Source organism: Sander vitreus, chromosome 24 (assembly GCF_031162955.1).
Source record: "Sander vitreus isolate 19-12246 chromosome 24, sanVit1, whole genome shotgun sequence".
In the NCBI taxonomy this organism is placed as follows: Eukaryota; Metazoa; Chordata; class Actinopteri; order Perciformes; family Percidae; genus Sander; species Sander vitreus.
The window spans coordinates 5,148,210-5,165,134 of NC_135878.1; the positions used below are offsets into that span (position 1 = coordinate 5,148,210).

General features: G+C 40.7%; 1 protein-coding gene across 1 annotated transcript; it reads left to right on the forward strand.

The window, feature by feature from the left end:
• The first annotated feature begins 14,189 nt into the window (after window positions 1–14,189).
• On the forward strand, window positions 14,190–16,307 carry slitrk1 (SLIT and NTRK like family member 1). Its single transcript, XM_078243912.1, has one exon. It carries the CDS (start codon window positions 14,190–14,192, stop codon window positions 16,305–16,307), a length of 2,118 nt encoding a protein of 705 aa, XP_078100038.1.
• Window positions 16,308–16,925: the final 618 nt, after the last annotated feature.

Below are 16,925 nucleotides of genomic sequence, written 5' to 3' on the forward strand. Positions count from 1 at the left end.
TGCACTATATAGATACAATTGAATGCTCTCACACTGCCCACATCAGGTCATCACCCATCAACAAGGACGCCTGCAGTGTGACTGTCTGACAGGGCAACAACAACATAAGGCAATACTGTGCAATCACAACAATGAAGAAGAAAGTAGAGCAAAGGCACAAAGATACAACACAACGAAAACAAAGATATAACAAAAACAGGAGGATTTCACAGCATGATATCTGAGTACAGCGTATGGAGTGCACCATTATCCATCATGTTTAAAAATAATGCCACGTGACACCCGAGGTTGGCTTTCTGCTCATCAACATCTTACCTGTAACATGCTGCCTCCACAGCTCTGCGCTGGCCTCAAGGTGAAGATCATCGCATTGATTTATATCCACGAAACACACGGAGGCAAGCACGTATGCATGCATATGTACTGATCAAACACACACACACACACAAATACACACACACACATGCAAGGAAAGACTAATTTGACAGGTGTCAAACCCACTTTAGTCTGCCCCCCGCTCCTTTCGCCCACATCTTTTTTTAATTTTATTTTTATTTCAGCACCGGAACTCTATTTCTCCTGAGTATTCATTATATGTATTGCCTGCACTCTGATCTATGTCTCCTGTTAGGACTTGCATGGATGGTGCAAGGCAGGCATGTCTAATCCTTTGCCACAGAGAATTCAGCATCTTTATATAACAAGGAAGATAAAGAGAAGTTACCAAAAAAAAAAAAAAAGTTCAGTGGTGTATTAGTTGTTGCTCAGATTTTCTCCAAATGGTTAAAGCGGGAGAACTCTGCAGCTGCAGAAAAGGATTCAAATCAGACTTTTGGGGCTTTTTACACAATATCAAACTTTTGGGTTTGGCAGTGGATCACTCAGATACAACTAAAAGATTTATGGATGCACTTACATTATTCACAATCAGGGACACTTTGAGGTCTTAAAGCAAGGCATGGACACCCACCTTGAGTGAAGCCTCAATTAGACACTGATTTAAAATTTAAAATTAAATTAAATTACCATTAGTGAATTCCCAAGGACACCATTGCTTTTGGCCGAGGGATTTTTAGACCCACTTTAACTGTGAATCTTTCACAGTTCTGTCGTTTGAAGCTTAGTAGATGGTGCTGAGGATTAGGAGGGTAGGTGTAATTAGATGCTCCCAGACTAGTGATAACTGTTAACAGGGTTAAATGTGTTGAAGCAAAGTGAAATGAATTGTGACTGGAAAAGGTGAGTAAGAATTTTCATTGCTGGAACTGGCCTTATCTTTTGTATAATGCTGATTGTCAATGTCAAAGTGCGGAGCATCTTGTTTGGTCTTGGAGAGTTTGCAACAACTTCAACAAAAATGTATGATGTTTTTATTCTTGTTTCTACTTTGGAAAACACTTTTCGTTGACTTCTGTACAGCATGAAAATCAAGTTATATTGTGGAATTAAGAGGAATTTAAGGATTCAATCTCAGATTGATCAGTTTGCCCTTTTTGTAAGGGAACTGTATTTAACCAGCAGTATATATTCAACTAATTAATCAATTATCGTCTGGGTTTTGTCTGTGTTATCCGGTCATGCTTTGCTATGTGTAGGTGAAGGACAGGCCTTGTACAGCATGGGGAATAGGTGAGTGGACGCACAACACAATGGAAGAACGTGTTCCTGTGTTGTACATCCCATATTGTGCTACAAGGTCCCTGTAGAGCTCAAGGGTAGGAATCACTACATTTACTCCCACTACTTTATTGTTGTACTTTGGCTTCATTACTCCGTCAAAACGTTGTAGGCTCTTAGTAAGCATTACATTTATCTGACTAGATGTTAACATCCTTAAATTCCTTTTAATTCTATCTCGGTAAGAATTTCTACAGACAGTACTTTCATTTCATGCGATCATTTTAGCACTCTCTTTCCAACAGTCACTCCTATACACAGAATACACTGGTACAGTGATGTTGTAGTTAACAAACTCGCCCCCAGATGTGCTTTTCCTATCCTGAAATCAAACACCAGCAGGCTGCACTCAATATATTATCTCCCACTCTTAGACTGCCTCAATTAGGAAGTACTACAGCTACTCCCCAGGCATCGCAGTTAATGAGAGAGTTCTCTTAATCTTAGCTTTAGTCTTACTTGCCTGCTTAAATAGAGGGTATAAACAACAAAGAAAGTGGTATTTGTTGATTATATTCATTCAATAATTCAAAAGGAAGGCTTTATCTAAGTTGAACCTGGCAAGGGAACCAATCTCATCTGAATGTCCTTACTGCTATCAGTCTTCTCTGCACAGTCCTTCTGATTCTCTCTGTTCTCACTGAGGGAATGTGGGTGTTTGTGAATACAGCTAAATGAAGCATATCTCTCATAAGCAGTGCTAATCTCTTGGTGACGCTCATTCTTCCACTATGGGGGCTTTAATTTAATTCAACCATGAATCCAAGCTGTGACCAAAACATATATACAATAATTGTTGTCACTGTCCATGGTGCTGAATTGAGAATTGTTTGTCCCTGTCCCGGATCAAGAAACGTGTTTCACTGTCCATGGTGCTGAATCATGAATTGTTTGTCCCTGTCCCGGATCAAGAAATGTGTGTATTTCCAACGGTTGCGGAACAGCTGCAGAACGGCGGCGGAGTCAATAAGTTTCCATTAAAGTCAATGTGTGTATTTCGACTGAGTGCGGAACGGCTGCGTTCAGGTCCGCAGCTCGGGCGAGCCGCAGTCCTCCGGAGCAGATACTCAGAGCTTCTATTTTTGCCGGACGCCGGAGAGCTCCGCAGCAAATCAGCACACGGCAGATAGTACGGGACAGGAAGTCGAGCACAGAAACAAAAAAAATAAAATACACCATGCTCATGGCGAATCATATTTCCCTGCACTACACCTTGAAAACACAGAACGGAGTTGTTTCCCCTCTACTCCTCTGGATGGAAACAAACGTTGTTGGTTTTGTGGTTCTATTCTATGTGAATTTGCGAGATCTCGTGGGTCCTCGTGACTTCAGCTGTCAGTCATGGCCGCAGCCGCTCCGCAAAACAAAACAGGACCTGGTGGATATTGACGGACGGCAGAGCACGGAGCCGTTCCACAGCCGTTCCGCAACCGGAGGAAATTAGGAGTCACTGTCCATGGTGTGGAACGAGAATTGTTTGTCCAAGTCCATGTCCTGAATAAAGAAATGTGTGTCACTGTCCATGGTGTTGAATGAGAATTGTTTGTCTTTGTCCATGTCGCAAGAAACGTTTGTCCCTGTCCATGTCCCGAATCAAGAAATTTGTGTCACTGTCCATGGTGCTGAACGAGAAATGTTTGTCCCTGTCCTGAATTAAGAAATGTGTGCCGCTGTCCATGGTGCTGAATGAGAAATGTTTGTGCAGGTCCTTGTCCCAAATCAAGAAATGTGTGTCACTGTCCATGGTGCTGAATCAATAATTGTTTGCCCTTGTTCCAGATCAAGACATGTGTGTCACTGTCCATGGTTCTCAGTGATAACTGTTTGTCCCTTTCCATGTCTTGGACCAAGAAATGTGTCACTGTCCATGGTGCTGAGAGAGAATTGTCTGTCCCTTTCCATGTCTTGGATAAAAAAAAAAAAAAATTGTTTCACTGTCCATGGTGCTGAATGAGAAATGTTTGCCCAGGTCCTTGTCCCGAATCAAGAAATGTGTGTCACTGCCCATGGTGCTGAATCAATAATTGTTTACCCTTGTTCCGGATCAAGACATGTGTGTCACTATCCATGGTTCTCAGCTAGCATAGTTTGTCCCTTTCCACGTCTTGGATCAAGAAATGTGTGTTCCATGGTGCTGAAAAAGAAATGTTTGTCCCTGTCCATGTCCTGAATAAAGAACTGTGTGTCACTGTCCATGGTGCTGAACAAGAATCGTGTGTCTCTGTCCATGTCCCGAATCAAGAAATGTGTTTCACTGTCCATTTCTGCTGAATCAAGAATAGTTTGTCCTTGTCCCGGATCAAGACATGTGTGTCACTATCCATGGTGCTGAATCAAGAATTGTTTGTCCAAGTCCATGTCCCGGATCAAAAAATGTGTGTCAACTTGTAACTTATCCTTAACCTCATTCATTAAATATCTATATCACTGAGGACATTGCAGCTTTCCAAGGACAGGATTACGTGGGATATTGTAACAAGTGTTGGTGTGCTGGCTGCTCAAACCTTGTACCAACTGAATCCATTCAAGAATTATTTACATAGAGAAATCTGTGTTTTGTTCTTGTTTTGTTCACTCAATTGTCCCAGCAGTTCATCATCAGTTTTTGTCCTGCGTTTATAAGGCTGTGTAATTTGATATCGTATTGACCTCCCCTTTTTGGAAAAACTGTTTGCTGATGGTTACTATTAATTCAATAAGTCTGAAAAACCACTCAAAAAGCCCTTTGTTGTCTTTTTTTCATCTTCTTTTCTTATGTGTGCTATTCCATTCCAGGTGCTGTTGCTTTCATTGCTCATTAATGTGAAATTAAACCACAAATAATTTCTCGGATTGCTTCCATCTCATCGCTGCCAAAGCTTTGGTAAAGAAAAGAAAAAAAGAATCAGCTGACTATAAAAGCTAATCATAATAGTCATACATATATATGGGTTAAAACATGAATCTATACAAATCTGAATCAATGATACAAGACAAAATATCCAATATTTAGCTTTGAAATTGTTCTTTTTTCTAACACTGCAACATAATTCAAATAATCTACAGTTTAAATACATCAAAAAGCAGGTAAATGGTGTATAGAACAACCCTTCAGCTGCCTAACTAGCTGTACCACACAGTTCACATGAAAACTGAAAGACTGGCCACAACACAGGATGTCTGCATTAGTTTTGGTAGACTGAGTGCACAATGAAATGAGGATTAAAAACCTTGGAAATAAGCCCAGAAACCATTCAAATGGGGACAACCTGCTTTCTACTGTCATACACGAGATCACTGAGAAGAAAAGACTGAATGCCTTCTGTGTAAAGTACCTAATTTCATGAGATTGTTGAAACATAAAAAGATTCAACGTTTTATACCGGACACCTGGAGGCTAAGTAAACACAATGAGCTCTGATTGAGATTTACCACTTTAATAACGCCGCATTTGTGAAATAGTTTAAGATATAAATGGTAAAACAAAAACAATCACATGCAACAGTGATGCATTTGTTGGCGACGCAGAGAAGAAATTAAAAGTTAAAATAGATACAAATGGGTCAGTGTGTTGTTTTCCTCTGTCTTTTGCAGAAACAAAATGAGCACATAGCTTGTGTTTGAATATTATAAATACAAATATATGTGCTATATAATTGTATGAGCATCTTCTGTCTAAACAGATGTGCTCAAAAATTGCATTAAAGCAACTGGTAATCTTCCCTTGTGGGAGAGTGACTAGATGAAAAAATGCAATCTTTCAAAACATTTCCTCTTGGGTATGCAGCAGATACAAAATGTGAGAATAGTTATGACAAATACATATGTAGCTGTCATTTCTCAGACCCAGTGATTGCCACTCTATTACAGGCCACCATGAGAGAGAGAGAGAGAGAGAGAGAGAGAGAGAGAGAGATATATTGCTGTATATTGTCATGTGCTGGAGAGACCATTAAACTGTCCAAGTGATCCACAGTGTATGTACATTACACATGTTTAAATGGGTAGGCCTGGTGCTATGCATATATAAAAAATAAATAAAAATAAAACCCTGGGTGGCATGTGCATGGCCTGAGCATTCAGGTCATTTACTGTTCAACCCAACTTGTTTAGAGCCTATTGGTTAACAGAGGTTTAATTGAATATTCATACACCAAAGTTCCATTTAGGCCTGCTGTATGTATTAGTTAGTATTAGTCATGAAAGTAGATGAAGAAATAACCACTGTGATAAAAATTAAAGCTAAAGTGAGAGGTTATCATTAGCAATCCATGTTAGATAGAAGTGGTCTAACTAATCTGAAATCTGAAGATTAATTTGAGTTGCAGCACAGCATGTTCTGTTGTCATAAATTGGTTTATAATAATTTATAATCTTTAATAACCATCACTAATAAATGATAGCTTTTCAACATTACCAACCCTGCCTTTTATTAAACTTGAGTAGTTATTTTACTGTTAACTAATACATTGTTGCAGCAATTTTTGGTTTGATAACATGCACGGTGCCTTTTCTAAATACAAAATTGACCACTCGAGAATAACGGTAAAAAAACATTTTAAATACCATGGCCATACCATGACATGGTTGGTACCATCGGATGCCTTAGGTCAGGGGTTGGCAACATTTTTAATATAAAGTGCCAATTTTAAATGTTCTTGTTAATAAGCCATACCAGCATTAAGCTTGCCATCATCTTCCACTCAGGCAGTGCTATTTTTTTCTTTGTGCTGCATTCTGTGAAGATGGCAAAACATACTAGCCAATCAGAGGCAGAGTAGGGTGGGTGTTTGCGGAAGGCGGATGGGGAAAAAAATTCATCCCTAAAACAGGATGTGCTCCTGCCAATGCCTGTTAAAGAAGTCATTTGGCATACGGTTTGAAACATTTCCAAAACACTCCCTTGCATTGTTATTGCTAGTTTGCCATTGGTTAAGATAGTGCGCTGACCCCTGCCTTAGGTTATCTACTTTCATATAATACCTAATTCACTTTAGCTTTAAAACTGACCTCGCTACAGCCTGTTAAAGACCGTAATGTTGGCCAAGATTGCCAGTGGTCCCACATGTCTCAGAGGGTTAATATTATTTGGATAAGAAAAATGTGCTTTAGGCTGATAAAGCAGATTAATTCTTACATTCAATATTCCACTACTGCAACTTTAAAACATCCCAGACCAAACCTTATCGCCACAAACCTGTATATCAAATTTCAAGACATGATTATCCTTCCTTTCAGGTGTGGCCAGGAAAATGAAAGCTATTGTCACCTATCAAAATCATCTATGAATTACAAGGAGGGTTAACTGTACACCTCTGTCATCAGAGAAAAGAAGTACTCTGAGGGTATGACAAAGTAAATTTGAGCCTCAAAAGCCTGATCACCAACAAAGGGCCCAGATCTGTCAAACCTCTCAAAATGAGGTCTCTCATCTCTGAGGGAAGATGGAGGATAAGTGGACAGAGTTGCCAAGAAATGTCACAGGACCCCCAAAACAGGTTTTGACACATAAATGAAGATGCATCTAAAGTACTTCATTCGCACAGCGTGTCATTTGCTCTCCATTTTGACTCATATTACATTGCTTTAATTGTATGAGTACAAATCACACAGTCAAAGCAAGGAATTGAGTCCAAGACAAGACCAACTCAGTCCAAGTCAATTGGGTTGAGTGTTTGAAACCAGCAAACATATAATGTTAGGTAAGTCGCATTGAGATTGACATCGGGGAAGGGCTAAGGTAGATCATTACAAAATAAAATAAAGAGCAAGGTATATAGTAAGGCATAACTAATAATGATAGAAATCCACCACAGAGGAGGAAAGCTATTCAAAAACATAAATGACTACTTAATTGATAGCACCTTTGACAGACTGTGGAAAAAGATGTTTAAGATTTTCAACAAAACTAGAATTACCACCTCACGGGTGTATACTGCTGCCAACCAGTCAATTTGAAGATTACATCCATGTCTGTCCAGACTCATATATGTAACATATGTAGTGAAGACTTTGAGGCAATTTAGTAAAATGTATTAAGTTTTTTTTTTTGGCGATGGCACACACACACACACACACACACACACACACACACACACACACACACACACACACACACACACACACACACACAAATTAGTGTCACCAATTCAGTATTCGACCAAATGTAGAATATAGTCACAGTTTCCTCTTCTGTTCCTGAGTTCTGTTGTTGAAAAATGGCCAGAAAAGTGTTTTTGCAGAACATTATGGTGTCACAGTGAAGTTGACCTTTGACTGTTTGGATATAAAATGTCATCACTTCATCATTTTATCCTATCATACATTTGTGTGAACTGTTGTCATAGTTAGCATAGGAATTCTTAAGTTATGGCCAAAAATGCATTTTGTGTGGTAACAGTTACCTTGACCTTTGACCACCAAAACTTAATCAGTTCATCTGTAAAGTCCAAGTGGACATTTGTGCCAAATGTGAAGAAATTCCCTTCAGGGGGTCGGACGGCGGATATATATATATATATATATATATATATATTCAGATCACAGTGAATAGATGTTGGAAGATGATCTCATCACTGTGTGAGCTTTAATGACGGCTGATCATGTAGTATATGCCAAGGTGTTTTATTTATCTTCTATCTGAACACGTTTGACCCATGGTTGTAAAATCACTTGTAAAGCAGATGTAAATGTAAAAACCCTCTCAAATAAAAAGATAGTCATTCATTTTATGTCCATACGTACACGTTTATAGACTGCAGAATGAACACAAAGATGGATCTACTATCTTTTGGGGCATTTTCTAGCACCAAGCAACCAATCCAGACAAACTACTAACTACACACTTTTCCTATCTGCTTGTCTCTGGCTTTCAGACCTCGAAAAATAAATGGCTTATGGGACTAAGGAGCAGCTTCTTGTCTTGGTCTGCCAGTTACACAGGGGGTTGCAAAGCCACCGTGGCATTAATTGTAGCAGTTGTTTGTCTCACCTTGTCACTAAATCAAATCCTTAAAAAATGTCTTGTTGTTTTTGGGGCTGATTTTGACCTGATTGTGTTCCAAGATTAATTGGCAAAAATGTGTTGTGAAGCAATGCAGTGATAGAGGGATGTAGAGAAACTTTTAAAAGCAAACATCCCTTCCTGAATAAGAGCAAGCAAGGTCCCACAAACAAGATTCAGGCCAGGCTTTTATATGTAAATCTTTTTTACATAATCTCTTTTATGTAGGCGCATATTATATATATATATATATATATATATATATAAATAAAAGTGCAGACAGTATTTTGTTGGCTGACTAAGCATGAGAGTTGGCAGTGCTTTTAAAAAAAAACTAAGGAATATATTGGAATAAAAGCATGGGTAACAATTTTTTCCAATTTTTTCATATTCACATTAACTACATATTTTAAGAGTTATATGCAATTTATTAAGTATTATGTATAGAGTTTAATGTGATTTATCTGATTGAGTGATTTTGTTATGGCATTGTACCAAACTCTGGTCATCTATGTGAAGGCCAAAATCCTGTTCCCAGCTATGTATCATTCATAAACATTTTGACATATATGTAGGTAATCACTTTCTTATTACGTGTTGATGCTTTCATAATAAGATTGTCAAGATTATTCAACTTTCTGCCACTTTTATAATGCAGATAAGTTCAAATAAGTCCCGATTTGCAGGTAGCAATAAAAGCATGTTTGAAATTCTTACTGTAATTTCTGAAAAGATTTGAAAATATCATGAAATTCTGTAATGCCTGCAGACTTCCAGTCAGTAAACCCCACATCTGTACAAGTGTTATCAAAACTAGGATTAGGAATGAATATTGGCTGATTGATGCATACTGTATGTTTCCAACTATAAAATCGTGTTCATTGCAAAGTAAAAAATGTTGAACAATACATTTTTAGACCTATACTTTCCAAATCTGCCAGAGAAAACTAACTGTTTTAACCCTTTTTCTTCTTTTTAAAGCACTTTAGCCTACCGCACACAGCAGTGATACAGACTGTCACAAGGTTTCGGTAACATGTTTCAAAGCTATAATAAAACTATTATCCTTTAAGGCAAGTGACTAACACTAGTGTCAGACTTTTGTCATATTGTGAGAACTGGATGTTCAAATTAATCTTAAAGAGATACTAAAACACTGTTTGCCTTTGCTGATTCAGACCATAAAATACATGTTTTTCTCTCAGCCTTAGCCGCATCACTGGATTCTCAGCTGATTTTCAGTGGGTCAGCTGTGAGTGTTGTGTTGATGGTAAAGACAGGAGGGGGTAAATAGAGTTTGCGGATAGATGTGTATAGATTTAAAGTCAAACATTCTGCCGATTCATCATACAGCATCGCCGGTCGATACATCAGGAGTGGTGCTGCTGCCTCTGCCAATAGCCGTATTGACTTCCAGTCTGCACTTGACCCATCTTTTTCTGTACATGACACATCTGCAAGACCTTTGCGGCATAATTAAAAATAAAGGTGCTACAAAGTGATTCAAAAGAGAAGACCATTTGAGTGTAGTTCAATAAATAACAGGTTCAGTTTTTATAAAGACTTCCATTTCAGCCCCACAAAGAACGACTTTTCTCATGATGTTTAATCTGTTTTGTACAGCAGAAGTCACTTTAAATCATACCTTATCTTTTACTCATTAACTACATTGCCTTTGGCTGAAATGTTGATTTGGGACCCTGTTCATGTCATGTTTGAAATTTCTGGCAGGAAATGTCAGATAACACTTGAAATAACCCTGCCCTCTTCCAGTTGAGCTACTCTACTTGCTGATCAAACATTATTTACTCCCAATGCATGAATCACGACAAACATGCATTCCTTATTTTGAATGCTGTCAGCGTACACTGAGCTGAACATGCTGATGTGAAAACAAGCTTAAGTTTGCTCCTGACCTTTCTGTAATTACCCGTAGAGTATTTCAGTCTTTTAAAACCTCCTACCTTTGAAGCCCTCAGAGAGAGTACTTCTGGCGAAGATGAGCGTGCGCATATGGAGCTGATGTGGCATGCGTTTGCTCTCCATCCCTCCCAAAAGAAAATAAAAACCTCACTTGTTGCTGGTTGATGAGACGTTTTGTTGGAAACTGCTAAATGGAAAGGTTTCCATTTAGCAGCAATGACTGTTGTTTCCATCCTGGTTGCAAAGCCAGGTCATGTGCTCAGTGAATATCTTAATCGTTTGAAAAAGAAGAAAAATAAGCCTTTAAATACAGACCCAAGGGAAGGTCAAGCAGATTTTCCTACAAAAAAAACATGGTGGCTTAGCCTGATAAATCCAGGATTCTTTCATGTCTCTCAGGGAAGGATTAAACAGGCATGCACATTTTCTCAAAGTACCTCAAATTTGACATAAAATAAGTTAACTATATTTACGTCAAATGTGTAAAATCATGACAAGTATGTGACTTGGTGCCGTACAACTGGGGATTGACAATAATGCCCGTTTAGAAATATCAGCCAGATCTGAATGCTAGAATGGGAGAGGGAAATTGCCAGTAATCTTATAGCACAACATTGCTGCCTGATTGAATGCCATTGACTGGTTTAAGTGTTGGTTTGTCTCTATGGCGATTGCACCATGCAAACAATTACGAAAGCATTTGAAAAGCAATGACTATTACACTATCTGAATTGCTGCATTCCATGAGGCTACATAATTATCTGAAAGACGGAGCATAACAGTCACTCCTGCTCATCAATACCAATATCGGAGTCTGAATCTTGAGCCAAAAATTTACAAAACTATCAGGACAACACCATATTAAAAAGAAAGAACAATAACGTGCATTCCTAAAATCTGAACCATTCCACATACAGCAGAACCCTTTAGTTTCTTATCAAAACTTGGCCAACATTACCCACAATGCATCTGAGGCTTGGTTGGAGATTCAGGTTCTATCTAGCTCCACACCCACAGATTTTTGTCTTCAGCCCCAACAGACATATGTTTTCATTATTTCTTGCTCGGTGACATGGTGGTACTGTACCTCTCAGGGTTTCTGGTTCAGCAACTCGAGAGGGGAAACGACATTCAGTAAAGGGCCGCAGGTTGGAGTTGAACCTGGGCCTGCTGCATCAAGGAGTAAACCTCCGTATATGGGCGCCCTCTCTACCAACTGAGCTATCCAGGCTCTGGTAAATTTATTGTATCCTTGTTTATAAAATTGCACAAGAAAACGCATAGAAACCTGCACAAAACAAAGACCAAATCTAGGCACATACCATAGTACCATTGCAACAATGTATTATAGAAACACAAGATGAGCAGCAAAGTGTACTTAAAGTACCAAAAGTAGAAGTACTCATTATGCAGACTAACTCATTGCAAAATAATACATACCTATTATACAACTGGATTATACTTATTGGTGCATTAGTGCAAGCATCACTTTAATTTTGCAGCTGGTAAAAGTGGGGCTAATTTTAATTAATGCTAATTAATTTTAATTACTTCATATACAGCTTAATCCTGAATTATACATCAGATGTGTTTGTTGATTATATTTTGTATAAATAAACTCAATCTAATAAGTAACTAAAGATGTAAAATACATGTAGTGGAGTAAACGGTAAAATATGTCCCTTTACAATTCTACTCCACAACATTTCAAAAGTAGCATACTTAAGTAAAGTATAAGTACCTCAAAACTGTGCATAAGTACAGTACCTAAATAAATGTATTTGGTTACATCCAACCACTAATTGGTCTTGGCGGTTTTGCCCTTTAGTCTACACAGTATGTCGCACATGCCATGGAGATAACGTAACTATCCTGTGTGTGCGCTGTTTCATACTATAAAATTACACTCCGCGCTACACAGACAGAAAGAGAGACAAAAGAGAAAATAAAGGAGACAGACAAGTCAACAGGTAGGCAGACTGGTTGACAAGCAACAGCAAAAACAGCAGACAAGCAGACCGATAGACAGGCAGACAGGCAGGTAGGCAAGTGGTGGGAAGGGGGAAATCATAAACTGTCAATGGACCATAATGGGAATGATTTACAGCCATATGTAGGTGGTCCTAATGCTGCTGATGCTTTGCTGGAATCTCCTGAGTCCCTTAGATTGGTCTCTTATTGCACTTTTGCAAGTGTATTGTTTCCTCTGCAAGATGTCAGAGAGAGACATTTTTGCCCTACTCTTAATTCCAACTGAGCACTGCAACAGGAGCAGGAGAGGGAGGGGGGCATGATAACTACCTCAACTCTACTGTGCTCCAGCTGATGTAATACTCACAAACAATGGAGTATAATAAAAATCGAAAGAAGATGAGATTGTGTTACAACCACTTCCCTTGTCTTATTTTTTATTTTTTATTTTTTTTACAGTTGTAGATCTATTTTTGCAAAGGATTTTATATTTGAGAAAAAAAAGAAGAAAAAAAACGTCATGCACACATGCGCATATAGGATGCCACACTGACGCATCGTTTGTTGTATAGTCAACTGTTTTTTGCTGGACTGAGGCATGCCTGTAGCGGATTATTGTTTTTACCGCATTCAACAGTGTTTTCAAAGCGAGGGGCGAAAGTCACACTGTAACAGCGGAGGCTCACATATGGAGGGAGATCAGCTAAAATAATACCGTTTATCCTTTAAGAATGGGGGGTAATTCAAGCCAATGAACTGGTATCACGATCCTAATGTGATATCTCACCAGTGTTTTCGACGATGCCAACTTGGACACTTTTACCAGGGAGCTGCAAGCTTTAAGAGTAAAAACATCGAATATACCGTAGGAGTCTGGTTTGGTGGCAGAAACCTCTTTTTGCGCCTGTGGAGGGAAATAACCTGCACATTGAAAGTGTGATTTAATCTCCTTCCCTATATGTGGATTGATTTTTTTTCTGCACTTTCTTCTCAGCATTCCCTCAGTCAGTCGACGGATTTTTTTGCCATTACAGCTCAGTAGAGGGTGTCAGATTATTCTTAGAGCACCGCGCTAGGATGAACACTGTCTGCGCGTTCTTCTTTTTGTAATACCCAAATCGCCAGAAAGGGGAAACCGAGCGAGGGAAGACACCGAAGGATGTAAGGGGGATGCGGGTGTTTTGCAGCGGTGGGATCGCCTCGAAAGCTCCAGCGCAGGGTGTGAATTCAGCACCAGGGAAGAGGGAACAGCTCCCGACGCCGCAACACGCAGCACGACTGGGAGAGAAAAAGGCACGGATTTTTTATTTTTTTCCCTGCCAAGGTCAGTGTTAAACGAACTGAAAACAGCCAGAAGATGTGTTGGACTCTACTGTCACTCGCCGTTTTTGATTTTTATCATAAACACGCGGAGGCTTGGAGGATTCAGTCGATGTGAAAGAGACGTTTATGTGGTCATTTTCAAACTGGAAGTCTGGACACAAGTGCAGGTTAGATGCAGCATGGATCTGTTATAAAAGACTGCCTTATCTTCTGCCTAAATGTCTATATCTCCTTTTTTCTTCTTCGTATTGATGTAGACTGAATTCTCAGCTCATATGTCTTGAAACCGGGAATGAATTGTCCACGTTGAAAAATGCTGCTTTGGATTGTTCTGCTGAATGCGGCTCTTTGTGTTGCGAGTGGAAATGTTACAAGGGACGTTTGTAAGGAGCAGATATGCTCTTGCAACGAGATAGAGGGAGATCTGCACATAGACTGCGAAAAACGGAGCTTCACCACTCTGCAGCATTTGACTGGTCCGAGTTCGCAGTTTTATCACTTGCTGTTGCACGGGAATTCTCTATCCAGGCTATTTCCCAACGAGTTCGCCAACTTTTACAATGCTGTGAGCCTGCATTTGGAAAACAATGGTTTGCACGACATTGTCCCCGGCGCCTTTCTGGGATTGCAGCTGGTGAAAAGGCTGCACATCAACAACAATAAGATAAGATCATTCAGGAAGAGTACATTTCTGGGGTTAGACGACTTGGAATATCTCCAAGCTGATTTTAATCTATTGAGGGATATTGACCCCGCCGTTTTCAGGGACCTAAATAAACTTGAAGTGTTAATACTTAACGACAACCTCATCAGCGCGCTACCTATGAACGTGTTTCAACATGTGCCCATTACGCATCTCGACCTGCGGGGAAACCGAATCAAAACGTTGCCTTATGAGGGGATCCTTGAACAGATACCGGGCATTGCGGAGGTTCTGTTGGAGGACAACCCTTGGGACTGTAACTGCGACCTGGTTTCCCTTAAGGAATGGCTGGAGAACATACCGCGTAACGCGCTTATTGGGAGGATGATATGCGAGGCTCCCACCAGGCTGCAAGGGAGCGACTTAAACGAGACGTCAGAAGCAGAGCTGTGCCCTTCACAGAGCGGCAGCGTGGACACCAGCCTGGTCGCCCCTCCCACTCAGGAGGAGACTTCTGAGACCGCGGCCCATGGCCCACGTCCCACGCCTTACAAGCCCAATAGAGACACCAGCGGGCCCCCGACGCCCGGCGGCCACGGTCCCAAGAGCCGCTCCAAATCTCGTGAGAACTGGCAGCTGAAAACTAGGCCCACTCCATTGTTGACAGGTGTGAACGGGGATAGAGAGCAGCTGCACAACATGACGTGCCCCCAGCCTTGCAACTGTGAGCTGGTCGGCTCCAGACAAGGGCTTGGGGTCAAATGCGAAGGCAAAAAGATCGAGAGCTTATCCAGCCTCAAACCTAAGCCCTTGGCCGCTCACGAATTGAACATGAGAGATAACAACATACACGCAGTGAAAAAGAACCACCTGCTTGGCTACTCCAGCCTCAACCTGCTCGACCTGGGTGGGAACAACATCAAGGTGATTGACAACAGCACTTTCCAAAACCAGAGCGAGCTGAGATGGCTGTATATGGATAAGAACTATCTGGATACGCTGATAGCAGAGATGTTTGTGGGCCTTGTGAATCTGGAATATCTCAGTTTGGAATACAACGACATCCAGCTGATAGTGGCAGGTGCATTCAGCCCCATGCCCAATCTGAGGGTTCTGTTCCTCAATAACAACTTGCTGAAATCTTTACCCGTGGATGCTTTCCTTGGGATTTCTTTATCCAAAATAAGTCTGCATAATAATTATTTCCCCTATCTCCCTGTGGCTGGAGTGTTAGACCAGCTCAATTCAATCATACAGATCGATTTGCACGGGAATCCGTGGGATTGCTCGTGCAACATCGTGCCCTTCAAGCAGTGGACGGAGAAACTCGGGGCAGATGTGATAGTGAGTGATCTCAAGTGTGAGTCCCCTGAAGAGTTTTGGAAACGAGATTTCCGCTACGTCCGGAACGACCTCATGTGCCCCAAACTCTATGACAAAGTCTCCCCCACACCACTGTCCAAAAACAGCACTTTCACCCTGGACTCGGGGACGCGCTCGAACTCTTATTTGGAGCCGAACAGGGTCTCCATCTCAGTGCTCGTCCCCGGGTTGCTGTTGGTGTTTGTCACGTCCGCTTTCACTGTTGTAGGAATGCTTGTGTTTATTTTGCGGAATCGAAAGCGATCCAAGCGAAGGGACGGAAACTCGTCCGCCTCGGAGATCAATTCCTTGCAGACAGTGTGCGACTCGTCTTATTGGCACAGCGGCGGGCCTTATCACGCAGACGGGGGCGCGCACAGGGGCTTCGACTGCAATACGCACCTCTCCACGACAAATGATGCGTAAAGGGACTCTACTATAGTACAATAAACCCACACCAGACGGGATTACAAACAGTCACACAGACAGACTGACGCACATAAATGACTGAAACGGCAAACATCATCCGCTTTTGTTCGTCAGAGGCGAACACAGACTTGTTTATGTCTTGTTTTCTCCAGTTGAACCAAGTAAGTCAGCCTGATGCTGCACAGGCCCCACTCTGTAATATATGTATATGCCAAGCCTCCTGACTAAAAACCCCTCCCTCCCTCCTCCTCCCATTTGCCGCAATCGGACTACGGATCTGTATGAGACAGAAAAGAGGGAGAAAAAGGAGCGAGGGAGAGGGCGTGTGTGTGTGTGTGTGTGTGTGTGTGTGTGTGAGAGAGAGAGAGAGAGAGAGAGCCAAGACCGAGGACCCTGGGAATGGTGCACGAACGCATGAATGTAAATGTAAATACTCGGACCGATGTATCATAATCTGCATGATGATATTTCGCATGGTTTCAACACACACACGACGGGGAGGAACCATAACCACCATAATCAACAAAGAAGCAAACTCGACCCTTTCATGTTATATCAATATGACGAAAATATATAGATATTAAGAATTATATATGACTATTACAAAGTGCCATT